The sequence below is a fragment of the Podarcis muralis genome, chromosome 2 (genome assembly GCF_964188315.1).
Source record: "Podarcis muralis chromosome 2, rPodMur119.hap1.1, whole genome shotgun sequence".
Lineage (NCBI taxonomy): Eukaryota > Metazoa > Chordata > Lepidosauria > Squamata > Lacertidae > Podarcis > Podarcis muralis.
This window is the reverse complement of record NC_135656.1, coordinates 11589469-11613160: the sequence shown is the minus strand read 5'-3', so window position 1 is coordinate 11613160 and position 23692 is coordinate 11589469. Positions and strand designations below refer to the sequence as shown.

Below are 23692 nucleotides of genomic sequence, written 5' to 3'. Positions count from 1 at the left end.
GGAATTTATTTCCTGCCCTCTGCTCCCACCTGTTGCAGAACACACTCTTTATCTCGCTGAACGATGCCTCAAAAAGCCCGACAGCTTGGCTTCCGGCGGCCATGCAGGGAGCTCTGGGTGGCCTTGGCTGTGGCCCCTTTGCCACCCTGGGCTCCTTCCATACTTCACGCTGTGTGACTCCGGGCAAACAAGGCGGGAGCTGTCAAATGCAATTGGGGAATCCGGGGAAACAAGTCTGTACTCTGGCTCTGAAACATCCTCTGCAAAACTGCACAGGGAAGGGACTTTTTTTTGCTCCTTCCCAGTTCTGAGGGTTTGGGGGCAGTGGGAGAGGCCATTTTCCAAATCTTGCTTCTCTGGTCCACAGAAGCAAACTCCTGGGGTTCCTTGAATGCTTCTCTAGAGCTTCGTTCATGACAAGATTGGTGACAGCAGACAAGCTTCTGTGAAAGCCAAGTTTGCTCACTGTGATCAGTCTTCTCCTGCAAGACGCAGCCACATGCCTTATACCACCTCAGAACAGGTTGTCCTTCTAACCCATCATTCATCTACAGTGGTACTTAACCTGAAACTGTTCTTAACCTGAAGCACCACTTTAGCTAATGGGGCCTCCTGCTGCTGCTGCTGCGCCGCCGGAGCACGATTTCTGTTCTCATCCTGAAGCAAAGTTCTTAACCTGAAGCACTATTTCTGGGTTAGCGGAGTCTGTAACCTAAAGCATATGTAACCTGAAGCGTATGTAACCCGAGGTACCACTGTATCTCCTTTGCCTAGCAGCGGGTCCCTGGGTTGGGTAGGTGCAAGACAGGGCAGGGCTCTCTTGCAACTTTAGTAACTGTGCAGACAATTAGGGTACTGTAATGGACTATACGCGGGTGGCGCTGTGGTCTAAACCCCACAGAGCCTAGGGCTTGCCGATCGGAAGGTCAGCGGTTCAAATCCCCGCGACGGGGTGAGCTCCCGTTGCTCGGTCCCAGCTCCTGCCAACCTAGCATTTCGAAAGCACATCAAAGTGCAAGTAGATAAATAGGTACCACTCTGGCGGGAAGGTAAACGGTGTTTCTGTGCACTGCTCTGGTTTCTCCAGAAGCGGCTTAATCATGCTGGCCACATGACCCGGAAAAACTGTCTGCGGACAAACGTCAGCTCCCTTGGCCAGTAAAGCGAGATGAGCGCCACAACCCCAGGGTCATTTGTGACTGGACTTAACTGTCAGGGGTCCTTTACCTTTACCTTTTTTAATGTACTGCACACATGGTTCAGAAGCTGCAGCTATTGCAAAATGACCAGCTGAGTGTCACTTGGTGACAGTGTAGAAGTGGGCATTCTTGATTATAGCAGCCATCCTCTGAATGCGGGGTAAAAACAATAATAACCTTCCAATGCATTAAAAAAAAGCTTATAGAGTGGTACCTCTGGTTACGTACTTAATTCGTTCTGGAAGTCCGTTCGTAACCTGAAACTGTTCTTAACCTGAAGCACCACTTTAGCTAATGGGGCCTCCTGCTGCTGCCGCGCCGCCGGAGCACGATTTCTGTTCTCATCCTGAAGCAAAGTTCTTAACCCGAGGTACTGGGTTAGCAGAGTCTGTAACCTGAAGCATATGTAACCTGAAGCATATGCAACCCGGGGTACCACTATATAACCAAGTTTCCTGGACTCTGCCACTTGAATTTTTATTTTTTTGGGGGGTTGCTCTGTTTTATATGTGATAAACAGTTGTGTATTTATCTTCTTTTCATCCAGTTTTTAAGGAAACTTTTAACTGATTTTTTTTTTTGCATTTTCCATATTGTGTCTTTTTATTGTAAGTCACATTGAAGTTTTTATTATATTAAATAGTATATTTAAGAAATAAATAAGTGAGTTGCAGAGACAGCCTATCAAGTTAAATTGATCAACTTTATTTTGAATAATATTTTAGTTTAATCCCCCCCCCTTTGAACATGTGTGCTTGAAGAAGAGGTCTCTGAAACCCCACAGCTTGCTTTGACTGTTAGTTGCTTTGGAACAGAATCACTTCACTTTATGGTTGCCGAGTCATTTATTGGTCCCTTCAGTAGGAGATGGATTTGCAGACTTTAGCATGAGTTAATATTTATCTCTGCAAAGTAGAAGTTTCTATCTTTTGATTTAGTTTAAGGTATATTAGCAGGGGCCAGCAAACTGTTGGCAACTGTATTTCACCTACGGAATTATTGCTACAGTTCTAGATTCAGGTTAGTCTGACACAGTCGAAATATATAGAAAAATAAAAAAATTGTCCAGTAGCACCTTAGAGACCAACTAAGTTTGTTCTTGGTATAAGCTATTTGAAGAAGTGTGCATGCACATGAAAGCATGCACACTTCTTCAGACCCACTGCATGCACATGAAAGCTCATACCAATAACAAACTTAGTTGGTCTCTATGGTGCTACTGGAAATTTTTTTTTTATTTTGTAGAACTTTTGTCTTTCTAGTCTGCCTGATGAAGAGTCCTGTGAAGCACAAATGCTTTGCATGCTACTGGACTTAATCTAATAAAATATACCCACCACCACATTATCTCTTCCTGATATAAGAAAGATTGCTCTGAGGTAGTTCATGGAATTCCAGGAGTTTGGGCTTGCCAAAACTTATAGATTCTGAGCTTTGCAATTAAAAGCTGGGATGGCACATCTCCACATTACTGTGTGTGTTTGTCTCTTTGTGTTACCTGGCATTCTTTCTCTCTTATCCATCTCCCTTAATTCTCACCAGCTTTTCAGACACAACCCTCTGTGTTTATGGGCTGTTTTCAGGTAAATAAAGGCCTTCCAGTGAGATCTAATCACCTGGCAGGGGCCCCCTTTTGTCTGCCTCTATCTCCTGGCCCTAGGGAGCCAGTCGTGCACTGTTGGAGCCAAGGGAACAGCCTCCAAAGGCCTATTGTCTTATCTGAAAGAAGAGGATAATGCAGAGAGTTAAAATTCATGAGCTTCTAATTGTCCCTTCTTCTCTGATGCTGATGAAGACTCCACTGGAGAGGTTTGCAAGGACAGGAAAAGAGGCTCTGGCGGAATGGATAAACAGGAATGGGCAAACCTTAAATGTTTCCCTCCCTTCTCATGGTTAAAAAGGTTTTTTTCTGGTGGTGGTAATGGTGGGTGATAGTCAAATTTATATCAAGAGCCAGAGCAGGAAGCTACTCTAGCTTGCAGTGCTTCCAACATCTCTTTAATGCATGATCCATCCTCACAAGAACCCTGTGAGTTTGGCCAGTTGCTTCCATTTTACAAACAGAGAACATTTGCCGCTGAGAATGTGCCAGGCCAGGGATTGGAAATGGAATCCAAGAATGAAGGTGTATGGCCCTGGTGTTTGTGTCTTGAACCTCTGGTGCTTTGCCATTGATGCTCCATCATTTCATCTATGGCCAGTCCAGCAGACTTGGCTCCATGCGTTGAGGTTGCCATCTAGTATTAAGTACCAAGACTGTCCGAAAAGCCGGTCAGCTGATCCTCAAGGGCCAGTCCTCACAAACCAAGCTCTATAAAGCTCCAGCCTTATAGATGCTCCTCAGTCTGAGACACATGCTGCTCTTCTGAGGCTGCTGAATTCTACTCCTTTTCTTATTGCTGGCGGCTGCTGAGGATCATGTTGCATACCTGACTTTGACCTTGCATCTGTTTCTGGCCTTTTTATCCAGCCCTCTCTGTCCACCTCAGATCTTGACCCCTGTCTGATTCTGACCATGCCTCTGCCTGAAGGAGACATCTTTATTCCTCTTGACTGATGGATGTTGAAGGTGTGAATCTGCTCTTTGCCTTTTAGTCATGCAGTGTAGGAAGAACATAAGAATTCAGCCTGCTAAACCTGGAAGGTAGCCCATCCAGAAGAAGGAAAACTCTGGTCCTAAACCTCCACTGCCTTGCATGACATCTTTGGGAGAAGAAAAGACTTTAGGAGGATTCCTTTGCGCAAATCCAGAGTGGAGTTCCTAATACGGTTGGATGGCTCCTTGTATGCCTCCGTTCCACAACTCTTGCAGCCCAGCTGGTGACAAACGTATTGCTCTGCTTTGAACCACATCAGTGAGGTTCCTTGGGTGCTGCTAACACAGTGGTTTGACTTCACCCCTGGAGGTGCACTCCATTGACTCTTGAAATAGACAGATGCCAGTAACACCAAAAGAGCCTATGAGCGAAGCAGTGTAAGGTTCATGCTCCCAGGAGTGACTCATAGGCTCTGGCAGAAGCCATGGACAGAAACCAGGCCCTGGTGCTGGAATAAATTAAGAACTCACTGAGATCTCTTCCCATGTGTGTCGGGATCACCTTCTACCTAGCTCCAGAGAACATTATTGTTCCCAGTGAGCCTTGCTTAATGGTGTGGGACATCTCTCTCTTTTGGAAATTGAACATTCCCTACAGACCCTGTCCAGGGTGAGAAAGGGCAGAGTAGTTAAAACTCTCAGTTCCGAAAGGAGTCACTTGCATCATACATCTTTTAGACCATCTTCAGATCTGTTTGGTGGGACTTCTTGCTTTCGACTCACCAGTTTTAAATCTGTGCCTTGTTGCCTTGGATGGGGAAGCCATGACCTTCCGGATTGTGTTAGACTCCAGCTCCCATCAGCCCCAATCCCCAGCCACCATTGATGATGGTCAGGGATGATGGGAAATGTAGTCCAGCAACACCTGGAGGGCCGCAAGTTCCCCAGCCCTGTAGCTCAGCAGCAGCTGCTGCCATCATGAGATTTGCCTTCCCAAGGGCAAGGAATGAGTCTTGTGGGTGATGAACCCAGCATTGTCAGACCCAAGTACAATCTAAAATTGTACTTCAGCTCTTACCCAAGAGATCCCTTAAGAGGCATCGCTTAGAAACAGTTGCCTAGCGAACATCCTTACCTAAGCAGTCCCTGAATCACTGAAAAGGAGAAACAAACAGTGGTTCCTAAGACAATACCTGTGGGGACCAGTGAATAAAATGTTGAGACCTGTCTCTCTGCCTCCATTCTCCATTGACAGAACAAGAACAAGAGCCAACTGCTTCTCAAGGTTACTGCAAGAGTGAAAATTAAAGCACGTGCATAAAGCTGAAACAAAGATGTTGCCGTGGGAGAAGACCTGTGCAGGCCTTTCAAAGCAGCCTTCTTCCATCTTAGGCCCGCAGATGACAACCATGGGACTATAACTCCCATCATCCCTGCCCATTGGCCAAGCTGGCTGAGGACGATGGGAGTTGTAGTCCAATAACACCTGGGGACCCAGGGCTGAATAATTACGTTTAAAGGACCGGAATGATGCGGACACCTTAGCAGCAACCAGTTTTTAGTAGGCCATATTTCACATAAGGCCTGGACATTGGTTCCTCTCACGGACGTGCTCCAGCACGAGCCAACCAAAATGCAAGCAAAAGGCTCGTTCTGTACCTGCTCTAAGTACAAACACCAACAAAGGGCTGTGCTGGGGTTAGCCTTGTATGTCCCTCAGCTTCACATTTGCCTGTGGCTTGGTTTGCAGGCAGCAGAAAGCTGCAGAGGTTTGTAAAATAAGGGAGAGGGCTCTCTCTATGGTGCATTGTTGGTTGCGCAGTGAATAGGGAGGCCTTTAAGAGCTGCCATGTTGGACAGAGAAGCTGTGGTGTGTAATAAAGAGAGGAACTCATTAGACTTTTCTGTGGGGAGGAGGGGGCATATGGGAAACTGAGGCGTCTAGGCTGAGCTCCCAGCTTGCCAGTTGCCCTAAAGCCCTGTCTCTATTAAGGGGCTCACTCCTGGAAATCTCATCACAGTGACAACCTGCAGCCTGCACTCCTGCTATGTGAAGGACTTAAGTGGCTTTGAAATGGATACTCTATTTAGCCATTTCCCTGTGGGGAAATGGAAGGTGCCATGTTGAATCACGAAGCCTGTTAATACTGGTGCCCCTGGGATGCTAAGAACAGAGACACTGACTCTCCCTCCCAGCTGTATCTTAAGAGTGGCTCCACACTTTATGCAACAACCTTGTTTTCGCCGCTGGCATTGCTCTGGTATTTCCTACAGTGTACCCACAAAGCATTAACAAACAGTTATGCGCCTTCAAAAACACACATTAGGAAGGTGCAGCTGAATCCTGGCTCCTCTGGGTACACAGGTGCTTCAGGACATGGGAGCAGCACTCCATGTCAAACAATTGCTGGGCAAAATGCAGGCCTTCTCATAATTAAGTTTAATGCTGAACTTCCACTTGGAAAATATAAACCCTTTTGTGAAAGGGAAACTTTTGGGTTCTGACATGACTCTACGATTCTATGAAAAGCAGAACTCCCATGTTGGAGAAAGACACTGCTGCGGGCGGGTTTTTACATATGTCCCTGCCCACATGAAAATTATGTGGCCGGAGTCATCCCCTGCAGCTTTTACCAACTCAGAACCGCACATATATTAATTGTGCATAAGTCATTGCAGTCTATATATATTTGGTCTTTAACATTGGTCAACCTATCTCACTGTTGACAGCTTTGGAGACAGGAAGGTCCCTTCTAATACCACTGTGGGTGGATCTAAACACGGGGGTGGGGGGTGGGGGTGGAGAACGCTATAAACAAGTCAGAAATTAGATCATTTCAACAAAAGAGAACAATCTCTATGGAAAATTGTGCTTAAAAATTTCCTGCTCTCTTGCGCCATCTGGTGTTGCATGTTTATTGCACATTCAAATAGCTGTTTCTTTACCAAATGTAGGTGAGTCCTGAGTTTAGTCATTTGGGGTAGACATTGACCAAAGCAGCTGACACTTTTACGTGTCTACAAATGTATAGTATAAAAATATGTGTTTCCTTCCAAGCGGCATCCAGGCACCATCTCCATGCTGGCTTATACGCTACGGTAGTCTAATACAGAGGAAGCTAGTTATCTTATCAGCTTGAAGGACGATGAAACTTGTAGATAGGTCACTTAACTGGGAGCTGTGGGGTTCAATCAGCTACTGACCCTGTTGATCAGCTGTTAGGCATTAACAGCAAACAGCTGGTTGATGCAATCAGCTGTCACCACCGAAAAGGTGATCGGTGCAAGTGCTGACAAAACCCCAAGGCAGGGAATCTCCAATTTAGGGGCTAGATCTGGCGTGTTGCTTAATTTCACCTGGACCTCACATGCCTCTCTTTCCCTTTCCTTTTTCTTGCGTATATGTAAACAAAACATTAATTAACACTGAATTTCCACTTTGTTCCAATTTGTGTGGCCTACTTTGTTTCTGAACACTTTTGAAAGTGTGGATATGGCTGGAGCACGATTTCTGTTCTCATCCTGAAGCAAAGTTCTTAACCTGAAGCACTATTTCTGGGTTAGCGGAGTATGTAACCTGAAGTGTATGTAACCCGAGGTACCACTGTAGTCCAAAATGAGTAGGACTGATTTTTTGGGGAAATGAATGAAACCTGAAATCTAGCTTCCATTGGAAAGGTTTTGCCAAGGGCACTGAAGCCCACCGCACGGCATACGTTGTTCAGCTTGCTCTTCTAGCTTCTGAGATTTGTCTAGGCCTTACCCGTGTGTACTTTCAAGCATATCTCCACAATCTTAAGGTCGAGAAATCTGCTGTTCGAAAAGAAAATGCATGCTGACATTCTTCACAATTGTGTGGTGCCCAGCACCAAATTATTTGAGGTCCCATCCCCCCCCCCGAATATCTGCCTATGACGAATCTTGTTTTCAGCAGAGGATACAGAGCATAGGCCAGGCACCCCCAAACTCGTCCCTCCAGATATTTTTGGGACTACAACTCCCATCATCCCTAGCCAACAGGACCAGTGGTCAGGGGTGATGGGAATTGTAGTCCCAAAAACATCTGGAGGGCCGAGTTTGGGGGTGCCTGGCATAGGCTAACAGTATGAGTTTTGTTGCTTAGCTCTGGGCTGCGGTGCGTTAGCTTGTTTGTTGTGGAGTCATTTAGAAGGCGGAGTGAGAGAGAAACACACAAATGAGCCTTATTGTTGTGGGAAATGAATATTCATTGGAGGGTTATTTGTTGAGTTGGGAAGGCTGGGTTTGTTTATTGCAGGGTCACTTATAAGAACTGAGCTCAAGAGACGTGATGGCTGCATGGAGTTTGTATATGCTGCTTATCTATTGTGGTTAGAGTGGCCTGCGAAGTGCTGTTTTCCTTTTGCAAACAAGAGTTTGTGCTGGGAGATATTGCAGATAGCAGGAAGGTGAAGGGGGTGGCGGTGAGGGAGGAATCTTATAACCCTTCACTCCTGTGATCCCTGTTGTATTGTAGGCAGGGAATTCTCTGCACAAGCACCCAAATTCTCTGAACAATCCATCCCTGACATCAACTTGCCAGCTGCAATGTTGTTGCTTTATCTATTAAAGGTAAAGGGACCCCTGACCATTAGGTCCAGTCGCGGCTGACTCTGGGGTTGCGGCGCTCATCTCGCTTTATTGGCCGAGGGAGCCGGCGTACAGCTTCCGGGTCATGTGGCCAGCATGACTAAGCCGCTTCTGGAGAACCAGAGCAGCGCACGGAAACGCCGTTTACCTTCCCGCCGGAGCGGTACCTATTTATCTACTTGCACTTTGACGTGCTTTCAAACTGCTAGGTTGGCAGGAGCTGGGACTGAGCAACGGGAGCTCACCCCGTCATGGGGATTCGAACCGCTGACCTTCTGATCGGCAGGTCCTAGGCTCTGTGGTTTAACCCACAGCGCCACCCGCGTCCCCAACATCTATAATGGGAGTGCTTTGAGGAAAATAGCAGGGGCAGAATGCGGACGGCGGGATGGCGGAAAGAGAGAAAAGAGTCCCCGCTGTCAGCATGTACAACCAGCAAGAAACCTCTGCTCCTCCAGATGTAGTTGGACTGCAACTCCCATCAGCCCCCAGCCAACATGCCAATGGCCAATAGCCCAGCGAATGTGGAGGGCACACAGACTCCCCATCTGCGGGGATTCGAACCGCCGACCTTCTGATCAGCAAGTCCTAGGCTCTGTGGTTTAACCCACAGCGCCACCCACGTCCCTTGCGTTATTTATTAGGGGGGATCATTTTGCTCCAGTTTTAGGCTGCGTACCATGGAAAGCACCCCCCAAAAAACCCCCCCAAACCTGGGAATTTTTCATTACCCCACACAGAGCTACCATTTCAAGCACCCTTAAAAATCTACAGTTCCCAGGTTTCTTTGGGTGAGGAGAGATGCTTCGAATGTGCTTTAAAATGTGTGTTCTGAAAGAAGTCACCTTCTGCCTGGTCCTGTGAATGAATGAACAAACTAACACATTAGGAATATCAACTGAAGGACCGGAACTCCTGGGTGATGCCCAAGAAGCAGCTCATAGTGAACTCTAGTGCCAAAACTGGCACTAGAAAATAAGAAAAATGGAGCTGGCTTCCTAATCCGGACTTTAAGTTAAACTCCGGTGGAATGATCGTAATTATGAAACACTTTTTTATTTAAAAAAAACTATGAATATAACCCACAAGCAGGCAGGGCTACTGTATAATACAAATCATTTTATTATGGTTAATGGCCAGGGTTACCATATAGACTGAGTCCACATTCACCATGGAACGAGAATGTCACCATTTGATCAGATCCACACTATACCTGATTTAAAGCACATCCAACACACATTCAAAGCACATGACTTCCTCCAAAGAATCCTATAGGTAAGGGTGGCTGGGATCATAGCTATGGGAAAGGAAAACTACAGTTCCCATGATTCTTTGGGGGAAGTCATGTGCTTTGCATGTGCATTGGATATGCTTTAAAATTCATCGGTTCTCAACCTGTGGGTCCCCAGATGTTGTTGGACTACAACTCCCATCATCCCTGAGCTCTGGCCTTGCTAGCTAGGGGTGATGGGAGTTGTAGTTCAACAACATCTGGGGAACCGCAGGTTGAGAAAGGCTGCTTTAAATGAATGTTGCGAATCTGATGTTGGCTTCACCACCCTAAAAATGGAAACACCCTTAATTTTTTTTTGGGGGGGGGAATGCTAAATACAGACCTTTTGCAGGAGGGGAAAGTGGACTAAAACTCCCCCCCCCCCACTCTATTTCCTCCCCAGCTTTTCTAACCTATGTCTCCTTTGGGCAGGGTCATTCCTCTCTTCCCACCCCCAGGGGAAGGGATTAGGTTACACAGCTCTGGTAACAATTCCAACCTGTTTGGCCTGGAATGTGGCATTTAGGGTCTTGTCACAGGAAATTCAGTCTGTGTTGAAAGCTAGAATTGCAAACAGTTTCATGGCTTGCCGGGGTTGGGGGCGGTGGAAAATGCTGTTTGAACCGAAGGAACTCTGTCCAGGCGTTATGGGTCATGGTGAGGGCAAGAGGCTGGGAGTTTAGGACTAAATCTTTTTAATGTTTCCTCCTTCCCTGTAAGTAATGCACAGTTAACGCCATTTGCCTGCTCAGTGTATGGCTGTGAAATATACTCGAAGTCGAGAGTGGATTTCATGCTCTTTATTCAGCTCATAGTGGTGAGGAGGAATGGAAGTTCCCTCAGAATGTCTGCTTTATATACATTATTTACACAATGGGCCCCACGTGATTGGCTAATTCCGGGATTCTCCTGTAGGCCAATCAGGTTGCGGATTCACTTCCACCTGGAGCTGGATTGGGTGGCTCCTGTGGACCAATCAGACTGATGCATTCTGGATCCTATTGTTCTAGGACCAATCAGACTGCTGGATTCTGGATCCTATTTTTCTAGGACCAATCAGACTGCTGCATTCTGGATCCTATTGTTCTAGGACCAATCAGACTGCTGCATTTTGGATCCTATTCAACTCAATACATAACACCCATCCCAATCCCAACTGCCCTGTCTCCAGTCACTTACTCCCATGTATATTATAAGGAATATATCCCAGCATATTCCTGATAAAGTATGATCCCCTTCAGCCATGAGGTGTCATTCAGCAAGCAATTTTCTCTCTTCCTCAAGTCTCCCCAGCTGCAAAATAAAATCAACAACTTCAGTCCTAAAAAAAGGGTCAACAACTTTGGTCGGCCCTCACACATATTCACTTCATCAAATCTGGCCCTCTTGAAAAAAGTTTGGGCATCCCTGAGTCCCCATCCCACAGCCCTGCTCACAATTGTGAAGAATATTCCTACGTTGAATTGTCTGTGTCACCATTAAGAAAAAGAGATAGGAATAGGCCTATATCTATGTGGACTGTCCCTGGATCAAGTTACTTTTCTTCTTTAAGGGCTCAAAGTTCTTAACCTAGCTCAAGGTAGTCATCTGAACTACCTGATGACCAATCACAGACAGTGCATCCCTTGAAAAATAATATTTTAGAGCCATCTTGCCCCCAAATGGCAACTACACATTTGGTGCCTAGCTTATATACCTGAGTTTCTAACACTGTATGATTTCAGAAGGTCGGTGAGTCAATCGCCGCGACGGGGTGAGCTCCCGTTGCTCGGTCCCTGCTTCTGCCAACCTAGCAGTTCGAAAGCACATCAAAGTGCAAATAGATAAATAGGTACCTCTCCAGCAGGAAGGTAAGCTGCGTCTCCATGCGCTGCTCTAGTTCGCCAGAAGCGGCTTAAGAATGCTGGCCACATGACCCGGAACCTGTACGCCGGCTCCCTCGGCCAGTAAAGCGAGATGAGCACCGCAACCCCAGAGTTGGCCACGACTGAACCTAATGGTCAGGGGTCCCTTTACTTTTATACCGGGATGTGTAGCATTTTAAGGGTGCTGGGAATTGTAGTTATGTGAGGGATAAACTACAGTTCCCAGGATTGGGGGAAGCTGTATGTCATTAACAGGCACTCCTGTCTTCCACTGCCTCCCGCAGTTTGGTCAAACTCATGCTGGTAGCTTCGAGAACACTGTCCAACCATCTCGTCCTCTGTCGTCCCCTTCTCCTTGTGCCCTCCAGCTTTCCCAACATCAGGGTCTTTTCCAGGGAGTCTTCTCTTCTCATGAGGTGGCCAAAGCATTGGAGCCTCAGCTTCAGGATCTGTCCTTCCAGTGAGCACTCAGGACTGATTTCCTTCAGAATGGATAGGTTTGATCTTCTTGCAGTCCATGGGACTCTCAAGAGTCTCCTCCAGCAACATAATTCAAAAGCATCCATTCTTCGGCGATCAGCCTTCTTTATGGTCCAGCTCTCACTTCCATACATCACTACTGGGAAAACCATAGCTTTAACTATACGGACCTTTGTTGGCAAGGTGATGTCTCTGCTTTTTAAGATGTTTGTCATTGCTTTTCTCCCAAGAAGCAGGCGTCTCTTAATTTTGTGACTGCTGTTTGGGTGTAAAGGTAAAGGTACCCCTGCCTGTACGGGCCAGTCGTGACCGACTCTAGGGTTGTGTGCTCATCTCACTTAAGAGGCCGGGAGCCGGCGCTGTCCGAAGACACTTCCGGGTCACGTGGCCAGCGTGATGAAGCTGTGCTGGCGAGCCAGCACCAGTGCCGCACACGGAAACGCCGTTTACCTTCCCGCTATAAAGCGGTACCTATTTATCTACTTGCACTTAGGGGTGCTTTCGAACTGCTAGGTGGGCAGGAGCTGGGACCGAACGACGGGAGCTCACCCCGCTGCGGGGATTCGAACCGCCGACCTTATGATCAGCAAGTCCTAGGCACTGAGGTTTTACCCACAGCGCCACCCGCGTCCCCGCTGTTTGGGTGTACAGTGTCCCAAATTTCCACCTGACCCTCCCCTATTTCCTTCTGCAGCGGTGGAGACGCAGAGCACAAGTTCGGAGGAGATGGTGCCCAGCTCCCCCTCTCCGCCCCCACCCCCACGTGTCTACAAACCTTGCTTCGTCTGCAACGACAAATCATCCGGCTATCATTACGGGGTCAGCTCCTGCGAAGGCTGCAAGGTGAGTGGAGGGAGATTCCCCACCCAGCAAGGCGCTGTCGCACACCTCAGCCAACCCGCTGCGCTGGGGGGCTCCTTGCAGCGCAGCTCGCCCGAATCGTGAGTTCAAGCAGGCATCTGTTCAGACCAGGAGGGTGGGGTTGGCTGCTTCACCCAGGCCTCCTTTCCTCGTCCAAAGGAATGTTGCAGCAGGGAATTTGAAGCTGCATGCCAACACCCAAAAAAACAGATTATGCAAGCAAGATGAAATGTGCAAAACAAGCATATGTATGCTGACTTGCATCCTCCTGTGTCCCGGTTGTTGAATTGGGGGGTTTCTGGTTGCAGAAAATTCTGCACTTACTTCCAAGACAATCAGGTTAACATGCGTCAGGCTGAGGTTGAACCCCTGCAAATGGAGCGTGCGGGAACCTTTGAGGGTTGGTTGCTGGAACTGAGAGCTATAGTTAAAAGTTTCTCCTTGACTCATTCGGCCTGTGAGGCTGTGTCCCCCAAACCATGCCCAGCTGCTCCACATCTGACTTGCTCCACAGCTGGGCTTTTACCATGCACCTATCATTCACCTGCCAGCAGATGATTGACAGGTGGTGGTCTCCCCTATCAAAGCTGGCCTGCAGGCGGAGTGGGAGATAAAGATCTAGGGCTCCTGGCTGAAAGAGTTCCCCACCCCTGCCCTTTATCTCCATATTGAGGGAAGGGAGAGATAGTGACTTGCCTAAGATGATGTTTGGACTCAGAACTTCCTGGTTCACATACTCCCCAGCCCCTTACAAAATGCCAGCTCTTTAAAGGGCAACTTCTGTTAAAGGATCGCAAGTGGCAGGGCAGTGGAAGACCCTCTGCCTGAGATTTTGGGAAAGCTGTCGCTGCTACTGCCAGTCAGGGAAGTCTGTCCTGGGCCAAGGAACAAGGGGGCCTCACATCTTTTTCTGAGTGCCCCAAGTGTTTCCCTGTGTGGGGTAGTGAGTTCAGTGGAAGGAGGGGTCAAATTACAGGCTATCAGTAGGATATTACACAAATTATTTATTATTATTATTATTATTATTATTATTATTATTATTATTATTATTTCAATTTATATACCACCCTTTATCAAAAGATCCCAGGGTGGTGTACAATTGTTAAAAACACATTACAGAACACCAGTGATAAAAATACAATGAAAACACATAATAAAAAGCACACTGACAGACAGCCTAATAATAAAATAGTCATCGTAATGACAGTCCTCTTCTCCACACTTTCACAGGCCATAGATTATTTAATAGCCATAGGCCTGGGTAAAGAGGAATGCTTTTGCCTGGTGCCTAAAGACATGTAATGATGGCGCCAGGCGAGCCTCTCTGGGGAGAGCATTCCACAATCGGAGCCACCACAAAAAAGGCCCGTTCTCTTGTTGCCTCCCAAAGGTGACCTTTTTTTGGAGATGATCTGGAGTGTAAGGAATGGAAGGAACTGAACGGGAATTGAATTGATTTGGAGCAGGATAAATTGGGAAATTAACCGGGGGTATATGAATCGAAGAGGTACTGTTTTGGGGTATCTGACTTGGGCCGCAAATTAAGTGACGAACTTAAACCTGATGGTGATCTGGATGGGAAATAGTTGGTTTGCCTTCTGTGCCATTTAAAGTCTAAACTGGCATGTGCATATTTGCAAATTGCATGTACATTTGTGTCTATGGACCCTGCCCCAAAGTCACTAGCCACCCTGCCCCTGATCTGAAGATTCAAAACTCATACTGCCATAGCCAGGTCTGAAGATTCACCCAGGTAAGCGACGACATCTGAAACAGCCTCTGAGCTGCAAAAACGGTCCTACCTGAAGCAGCGTGTTTTGGAGAAGGTGGCCGTGGATATCACAATTTGCACTGGGAAAGGAGACTTGGAGAGAGGCATGCTTGGAACTACCTAAGTGCCTTCCTTCCACATCACCCACCTGGTCACCTGTTCCTCTTTCTCCCTCTCTCTCTCTCTCTGTGACCTTTTAGGGCTTCTTTCGCCGAAGCATCCAGAAAAACATGGTCTACACCTGCCACCGGGACAAGAACTGTCAGATCAACAAGGTCACCCGCAACCGCTGCCAGTATTGCCGCCTGCAAAAGTGCTTTGAGGTTGGCATGTCCAAAGAAGGTGAGCTCTGTTCTAAGCCCGGGGGGCGGGCAGTGTGTGACGGATGATAGCAAATGAGATTACGGTAGGTAAAACAAAGCAGAAAGCAAAGGGACGTTCCATTCAGTGCCTTTCAAATGGGGTGGCATGCATACCCCCACTCGCTGGCATAGACGTAACACACTTTGAAACTGTCAGCCTGTGTGTGCAAGGACCACGTCTACCTTACTGTTTTATGTACTGCAGAAGTAGTCCTTCGAATATTCTGTTTTTTGTTGGCAACAGCCATTGGCAGATTCTCTTTGTCCCCACCCCCCATGGATTTGGACACGGACCATGTCACGTTTAGATGATGGGTACACAGGAACATTTCCCCCTGCACATCTGTGTGCATGCACATATTTGCATGCGTCCCAAATAGAACCTCACTATTTTAAGGAGTGGCCTGCGCATGGGTCCCTCCTGCTGGCCTCTGTCACTTTACTTGCCGCGCATCAAATGTAGAATTTTGTAATACCAAGGCCTGTGTTGCCAAGATACAATCGCAGGGACATCTAAGAGGAGGCACACAACCCAGGCCAGCGCTTCTGAAGGGATCTTTGGCTCCCGCAGCCTGAAAACTCCTGCGAAGCCATCTGCTTTCTGTATCTGGTTTCGCCGCCGCGTTTCCTTCCACGGTGGTGCTTTTCAGTGCATTCCACCTCCAAGGAAAACCATTTGGGGAACATTTACCTTGGAACTGAAAAGGCAACGTGGGTTTTTCAGGAAAGCTGCGTGAGCGGGAGACTGCCGTTTGCAACTATTCCCGCCTTGTTCCTCGAGGCGAAAGAAACTGCACACACAGAGCTCTGCCGATATTCTGTTCTGATGAAACGTTTTCCATGTGTATTCCTCGGAGGGGAAATAATTCCGAGAGCACTCCCACAGAGGAACAAACAAACAAACAAAACTCCCAGTGAAGGGGGAAGTACTTTAGTCACTGCCCCGCTTGGGGAGTTTGCTGTCCCTTTCAAGAGTGCTGTCAGCTGCCCAGCCCTTCCAAGAGACAGAGAGCCTCTCAGCGGCTGTTGCTTTTACTCCCGACTGCTTAGGCATGTCTTCGCGCTGGCCTGGGCCAGGGCTCACATTAATCACCGTCTCTTTAAGAGCCCCTAATTAGGAATGTCTATGTCTCGAAACCTGGCAATTTATTTCCGAGGGCCTGTCACTTTAAAGGGAGAGAGGCGGTGGGTGGAGAGGATTGGGCAAGGGGCGTGGGGCATGGCTGGCTGGCTGGCTGGGGAAGGAATGTTATCCCGATGGGTTGTCACTACAGAGACAGGAAACGGATGGCCTAAGGGATTTGGGCCAGCGCAGCCCCTCCTCCCTTTCCCTCCCAGTATCCCATGTAGACTCAAATGGGATTTAGTGCTAAGCAAGGGGGGGGGGGCGTTGCAGAAAAACCAAGGAATCGGGGGGGGGGGGGTTGAGGTGCTCACCCTCACAGCTAGACTTCTGCTAAACCTACAGTGGTACCTCGGGTTACATATGCTTCAGGTTACATACGCTTCAGGTTACAGACTCCGCTAACCCAGAAATAGCGCTTCAGGTTAAGAACTTTGCTTCAGGATGAGAACAGAAATCGTGCTCCGGCGGCGCAGCAGCAGCAGGAGGCCCCATTAACTAAAGTGGTGCTTCAGGTTAAGAACAGTTTCAGCTTAAGAACGGACCTCCGGAACGAATTAAGTACTTAACCTGAGGTACCACTGTATATGCTTTCGCCTCTTGAAAGCAAAGGCATAAGCTTGTGTTTGTGCCGGGGAGAGTAGGTTGGGGGGGAATACCCTGAGGCAGTAGGGTTCTCAGTTTGCGTGTGTGTTGCCCCCCCCCCCCCGCTGCAAAGAGGTCTATGGCTTGGCTGGCAGCAGCCCCCCACCCCCTTCAGCATTGTGCTGACTGTGGCTAAAAGTGTATATCCTGCCAATTGGCGTATCCTGTTCCCAGATCCCTGGCGCTTTATCCTGGGGTGAACAGGAAGGGCAGCCTGGGAAGGCTCAGGCCAGCGAGAGTGCACACGCAACCCCAGGACTCTCGGTAAAGGGAGGGGTGCCGGCAGAGCCTGGGGAAGCGAGGGCGGGGGGGGGGAGTTACTGGTGCTGCTGCTGCTCCTGGCACCCCTAAGATGGAGAGAGAGAGGGAAGAGGATAAAATTTCTCCCCACCCCACGTCCCACCTGAACACACACATGCCAGCCCAAGACAAACTCCTGAGAAATCATCGCAGGCATCTCCAGATTCCTTGCCCAGGGGGCACTTGGTCTGGGTCTCTCTGGTTTTCTTTTTTTGGAAACATCTGGAGCTCGTTGCTCAAGCAACGCAGCTTCACTCTCTGTTGTGGGATGTGTAAGGAAGAAGGCTGAGGACTGGGTAAATGCAGAATGAAGTTGGCAGGGTAATAATAATAATAATAATAATAATAATAATAATAATTTTTATTTATATCCCTCCCTCCCCAGCCGAAGCCGGGCTCAGGGCGGCTAACAACAATAAAATAGTACAACATTCTAAAATCATTTCATTATAAAAGTAATTCAAATCAAATTGATGGCAACCATTGGGCCAAAGTTCTGTGAAGATTGCCAAAGGAGGGAGTCAGGCTGTGCCCTGGCCAAAGGCTTGGTGGAACAGCTCTGTCTTGCAGGCCCTGCGGAAAGATGTCAAGTCCCGCAGGGCCCTAGTCTCTTGTGACAGAGCGTTCCACCAGATCGGAGCCGCAGCTGAAAAAGCCCTGGCTCTGGTTGAGGCCAGCCTAACCTCTCTGTGGCCTGGGACCTTCAGGATGTTTTTGTTTAAAGACCATAAGTTCCTCTGTGGGACATACCAGGAGAGGCGGTCCCGTAGGTATGAGGGTCCTAGGCCTTATAGGGCTTTAAAGGTTAAAACCAGCACCTTAAACCTGATCCTGTACCCTACCGGGAGCCAGTGCAGCTGGTATAGCACTGGGTGAATGTGATCTTGCAGCGAGGACCCCGTACGGAGTCTCGCCGCGGCATTCTGCACCCGCTGGAGTTTCCCCTAAAGGACCAGCCTTCACTGAGAGTGAGGGACTGTGAGTGCAATCCTAGAATTGGGACACCAAGAGGCATCTAGTCCAACCCCCTAAAATGCAGGAATCTCAGCTAAAGCATCCCTGGCAGATGGCCATCCAACCTCTGCATTAAACCCCCCAAGGAAGGAGAGCCCACCACTTCCCGAGGGAGAACAGCTCTCAGAAAGTTTTTTTCCTGGTGTTTAGTCAAGTTTCTTGTAACTGGAATCCATTGGTCCCAGCCCTACCCTCCAGAGCAGGAGAAAGCAAGCTTGCTCCAGCTTCCACAATCTTACAATGTGCCATTATCAGAAGTAAATATTCAATGGGACTTATTTCCAGGAAAATATTCAATGGGACTTATTTCCAATGGACTCTTCAACCACTTTTGATAATGAATGCCATGAGATAGATAGAATGGAGGGTAAGCAGTCTTAAGGGTCTGGAATAACTTGCAACCCTTATTCCATCAGTGACACATTAAAAATCGCCACAGCATGAGATGTCCCCCAGACTGTCCTTTAAAATAAATGAATGAATTATTATTTAACCAATCTGGTTTGGTGTACAAAAGGGAGATTAAAATTTACAAAGAGCTAATAAAACCACATGGGACACGGGTGGTGCTGTGGGTTTAACCACGGAGCCTAGGACTTGCTGATCAGAAGGTTGGCGGTTCGAATCCCCGCGACGGGGTGAGCTCCCATTGCTCGGTCCCTGCTCCTGCCAACCTATCAGTTCGAAAGCACGTCAAAGTGCAAGTAGATAAATAGGTACTGCTCCGGCGGGAAGGTAAATGGTGTTTCCGTGCGCTGCTCTGATTCGCCAGAAGCGGCTTAGTCATGCTGGCCACATGACCCAGAAGCTGTACGCCGGCTCCCTCGGCCAGTAAAGCGAGATGAGCATCGCAACCCCAGAGTCGGCCACGACTGGACCTAATGGTCAGGGGTCCCTTTACCTTTACCTTTAATAAAACCACACGTGAGTTCTCTTGTAGGGAAGTGCCTGTAGAATCCAAGAAATTAATCCTGTGCTGCTTCTGTGGAATTTGGGACTTTTACAAGACAGTTGTGGGGTGGGTGAAATTGGTTTGTATCCCAAGATAATTTCCATCCATTCCCCAGATACACTAGATCAGGGTTTCCCAAACTTGGGTCTCTAGCTGGTTTTGTACTACCAACTCGCATCATCCCTAGCTGGCAGGACCAGTGGTCAGGGATGGTGGAAATTGTAGTCCCAAAACAGGTGGAACTCCAAGTTTGGGAATCTCTGCTCTATAGAGGCAGTCAGTTCCTAGGAAAATAGGAAGCTGCCTTATACTGGTCTATCTAGCTCAGCACTGTCTACACTGACTGGCAGCAGCAGTTCAGGATTTCAGATAGGGGTCTCTCCCAGCCCTAACGGGAGATGCGGGGGATTTGAACCTGGGACCTTCTGCATGAAAAGCAGATTCAGGTAGGTAGCCATGTTGGTCTGATGCAGTTGAAATACAGTGGTACCTCGGGTTAAGTACGTAATTCGTTCCGGAGGTCTGTTCTTAACCTGAAACTGTTCTTAACCTGAAGCACCACTTTAGCTAATGGGGCCTGCTGCTGCCGCTGCGCGATTTCTGTTCTCATCCTGAAGCAAAGTTCTTAAACACACCCTTCAATCTAAAGGACAGTCACAACAATATACATATGTCTAGAGTTGCTCAATCGGTAGAACATGAGGCGCTTAATCTCAGGGTCATGGATTCGAGTCCTGCATTAGGCAAAAGATTCCTGAGCTTGGCCTCAGTGGTCTGCCATTGACACCCCTTGACCTACCACCTCAGAGGCTGGCAACTATCCATGCAACTGTTTTCAGTGGATGCCGGTAGCCCAGTTTCTGCCGCCATGTTTCTTTAGGGCACTGCAATAACACAGCATCTGAGGCTATAGGTTGCCAGGAGTTGGGGATGAGCTGAGAGGGCCGGCAAGAGGCCTTGGTTTCACCCACAGGCTGTGTTGTAGAAGATCTCTAGGTGAGGTGTCTCCCCGCTGTAATAAACAGAAATCTGCCCTTATTCTCTTATGGGGGACACAAGAGCCCTTACAGAGTCCTTTGTAGGTTCTCCATCGGTCAGAGAAAATAACAGAGGCTAACCAGAGAATATTGAGAAGCAAAGCCGCTAGTAAGCCTGATCTTTATTAACGCTGTTGCAACAGGGCGCTCCCCTCACCCGCAGGAAAGGAGGAGGAACCCAGAACCAAGGTGTGCCTGCCCTTATATAGACATTTTAAATTCGCTGCCCTGGAACTCAAGACCACCTCTCCATACATCATACATACATCACAGAAGGGGTGTAACCCAAGACCACCCCCCACAAACATCATACCTACATCACAGAAAAGGCGGTCTACAACAGAAATTTGAATGTTGTTGTTTTTCCTGTCTGCCAGGTTATCTGATAATGTCTTATCTGATTGCCTTTCCTGAGATGGTGATTACCCAATTCCTGAGACAATGGGAAGGTTCCCTCACCCCCTCTCTCCTTGCAGAGAAAACATCTGGTCAGTTAGGGAGTCAAAATGGTTTCAGGGCGGTCTTCCTGTGCTGCTCCAGACATGTGGTCCACATATCTATGTACGTGTTTGCTTGGTACATTTATGAACATTTATTATATATCTAAGACCTTAATTTTTTTTATTGTCTTGGATGGGAGCCAGCACCCCTGTCCCCACGGTGCCGTCTGCGAACGGTTTCGGCAGAAATTCCACCAACCCACCGCGCACGTTGCCTCGGTCTAACCACCATGGCTCTCTTTCTTCTCTGCGTCTGGAAATGGAGGGATTTTTATTTCATTTTTTGATGGGGTCAGATCATAAGAGCAAGAATTAGTTCTCCACACCAAATTCCATCCCTGTTCCCTCCTCACCTTCCTTCCCTCATCTCTCTCTTTCAGCCGTGAGGAACGACCGCAACAAGAAGAAAAAAGACGTGAAGGAGGAGGTTGTGGTAGACAGCTACGAAATGACACCCGAGCTGGAAGAACTCATCCAGAAGGTCAGCAAAGCTCACCAGGAAACCTTCCCTTCCCTCTGCCAGCTGGGCAAATATACAACGGTAAGAGCCGCGGCGTGTTTCTCCTCCCTTCTTTTGCTTGTACGTGTTCCCTGTAGAAAACAACAAACTGTGACAGGAACACTGGATACATCACATCCTAGCCCAGTCCATGCCTGCAGGCCTCAAGTGTGGCCCTAAACACCTTGTCCCTGAAAATATTATACCTGGGTAGTTTCAATGGTTCACTCTTCAGAGTAGAATTTCTTATTTGAATTGAGTACATTGTACATTGAAAGGGATGCGGGTGGCGCTGTGGGTTAAACCACAGATCCTAGGACTTGCCGATCGGAAGGTTGGCGGTTCGAATCCCCGCGACGGGGTGAGCTCCCGTTGCTCGGTCCCTGCTCCTGCCAACCTAGCAGTTTGAAAACACGTCAAGTGCATGTAGATAAATAGGTACCGCTCCGGCAGGAAGGTAAACAGCGTTTCCGTGCGCTGCTCTGGTTCTCCAGAAGCAGCTTAGTCATTCTGGCCACATGACCCGGAAGCTGTACGCCGGCTCCCTCAGCCAGTAAAGCGAGATGAGCACCGCAACCCCAGAGTCGGACACGACTGGACCTAATGGTCAGGGGTCCCTTTACCTTTACCTATGCCTACCACTCTTTCCAAGCCACTATTTCAGCTCAAGCTGGTGGACCTCAGGGGTCCTTAAGTAAAGCAACAAAGAATTAGATTGCCCAAATGCCTGACATCTGCTTACCTTTGCCGTAAGGGATGCTGACTGGTGGGAGAAACTCCTAAGCTGTGCTAAGCGTGCGAGCCCTCCTGTATCTGCACAAACACAAACAGAAGATGGGGAGAAGAAGGCAGCATTATCGATCCCTGTCCTCTCATCCTTTCTCTTCCAGAACTCTAGCGCAGACCACAGAGTACAGCTGGACCTGGGGCTGTGGGACAAGTTCAGTGAGCTGGCCACCAAGTGCATTATCAAGATTGTGGAGTTTGCCAAACGCCTGCCAGGCTTCACCACCCTCAGCATCGCCGACCAAATCACCCTGCTCAAGGCGGCCTGCCTAGACATCTTGGTGAGGGGCCACAGCAGGCAACGAGAGCTGATGGGGGAAGCGAGGGGTGTGTGGCCTTTGCCAGGGGGGCTGCATATAATGCGGGATGCAAACGGTGACAACGGAGAGAAAGAAAAAGCTTCGCCACGCCTTTCTGCAGGGTTGTCTGAAATGGTGCAAAATTAAGCATGTGCTCAGACAGTTCTGCTTCTGCTAATTGTAGAGAAGAGCAAGGAGTAAGGCAGGATGCTGAAGCCCCTTCTTGTGTGCTGGGAATTCTGCTCAGCTCCGTCTCTGTCTGTCGAGGTTTCCCTGGGCATCTTCCAACCACTCTGAGCCTGTTGTTGTAGGGGTTAAAGGCCAAGAAGCTTACTTGAGAGGCTGAGATTCTCAGGACACTTGAACTCTGCACCTAATACGCAGAATTGCAACCTTCTTTGCAGACCTAGGGCTCATCCACACTTCTGCTTATCCCGTGCCTAGAAAGCATGGATCCGAGCAGTTTTCCTCATTCCCAGGAAAGGCCCACTCCTAAATACTAAATCAAAGCAAATGTCCATCCAGAGAAAACCCGAATTGCCATTTGCTCCAATTGAGCACTAAAGATCGTTTTCCCCTGGGTGAAAGCAGTGGGACAAGAGGGAGAGTGGATAACCTCTAGTGAGAACCTCTCCTTTATTAATCATAGAATTGTAGAGTTGGGAGCGATCCCCGAGGCCATAGCTGTCAACGTTTCTCTTTTTTTAAGGGAAATTCCCTTACTCCGAATAGGATTCCTCACAAGAAAAGGGAAAAGTTGACAGCTATGCCTGAGGGTCATCTGGTCCAACCCCTGCAATTTGAAACCATACCAGACCCTGCTTAGCTTTGCAAATGTGCTAGCAGTTTTATTGCTGCCCCACTTAAGAGGACATTCTAGACGTGACCTTCTTCCTGACCGTCTTCTCTGTGCTCCCCTCCGCCTTCTGCAGATGCTCCGTATTTGCACCCGCTACACCCCAGAGCAGGACACCATGACCTTCTCGGATGGGCTGACCCTGAACCGCACCCAGATGCACAATGCAGGATTTGGGCCCCTCACAGACCTGGTCTTTGCCTTTGCTGGGCAACTGCTGCCTCTTGAGATGGACGACACAGAGACAGGACTGCTCAGCGCCATCTGTCTCATCTGTGGAGGTAATGGCCGTGTTGCAGCCTCCTCAGGCATTGTTATTAGCCTTGTCTTTAAAGGTAAACGGGACCCCTGACCATTAGGTCCAGTCGTGACCGACTCTGGGGTTGCGGTGCTCATCTTGCTTTATTGGCTGAGGGAGCCGGCATACAGCTTCCGGGTCATGTGGCCAGCTTGACTAAGCTGCTTCTGGAGAACCAGAGCAGTGCACGGAAACGCCGTTTACCTTCCCGCCAGAGTGGTACCTAGTTATCTACTTGCACTTTGACGTGCTTTCGAACTGCTAGGTTGGCAGGAGCAGGGACCGAACAATGGGAGCTCACCCCGTCGCGGAGATTTGAACCGCCGACCTTCTGATCGGCAAGTCCTAGGCTCTGTGGTTTAACCCACAGCGCCACCCTCTCCCCAGCCTTGTCTTTAAGGGCTGGCAAAGGGAGCCCGTCGACCTTT

The 23692-nt window shown here is 48.5% G+C and overlaps 1 protein-coding gene across 4 annotated transcripts in view; it reads left to right on the top strand.

The window, feature by feature from the left end:
• RARG (retinoic acid receptor gamma) overlaps positions 1 to 23692 on the top strand; it is a 127385-nt gene that overhangs the window by 97522 nt on the left and 6171 nt on the right. For 2 of the 4 annotated variants that reach the window (XM_028709506.2, XM_028709516.2), the window contains 5 exons: positions 12656 to 12804; positions 14794 to 14935; positions 20907 to 21067; positions 21916 to 22092; positions 23043 to 23247. In XM_028709506.2, the coding sequence (XP_028565339.1) occupies positions 12656 to 12804; positions 14794 to 14935; positions 20907 to 21067; positions 21916 to 22092; positions 23043 to 23247 (834 nt within the window). Of the gene's footprint in view, positions 1 to 12655; positions 12805 to 12828; positions 12903 to 14793; positions 14936 to 20906; positions 21068 to 21915; positions 22093 to 23042; positions 23248 to 23692 lie in introns of those variants that run through there. The other 2 variants (XM_028709531.2, XM_028709523.2) reach the window with 2 other exon arrangements.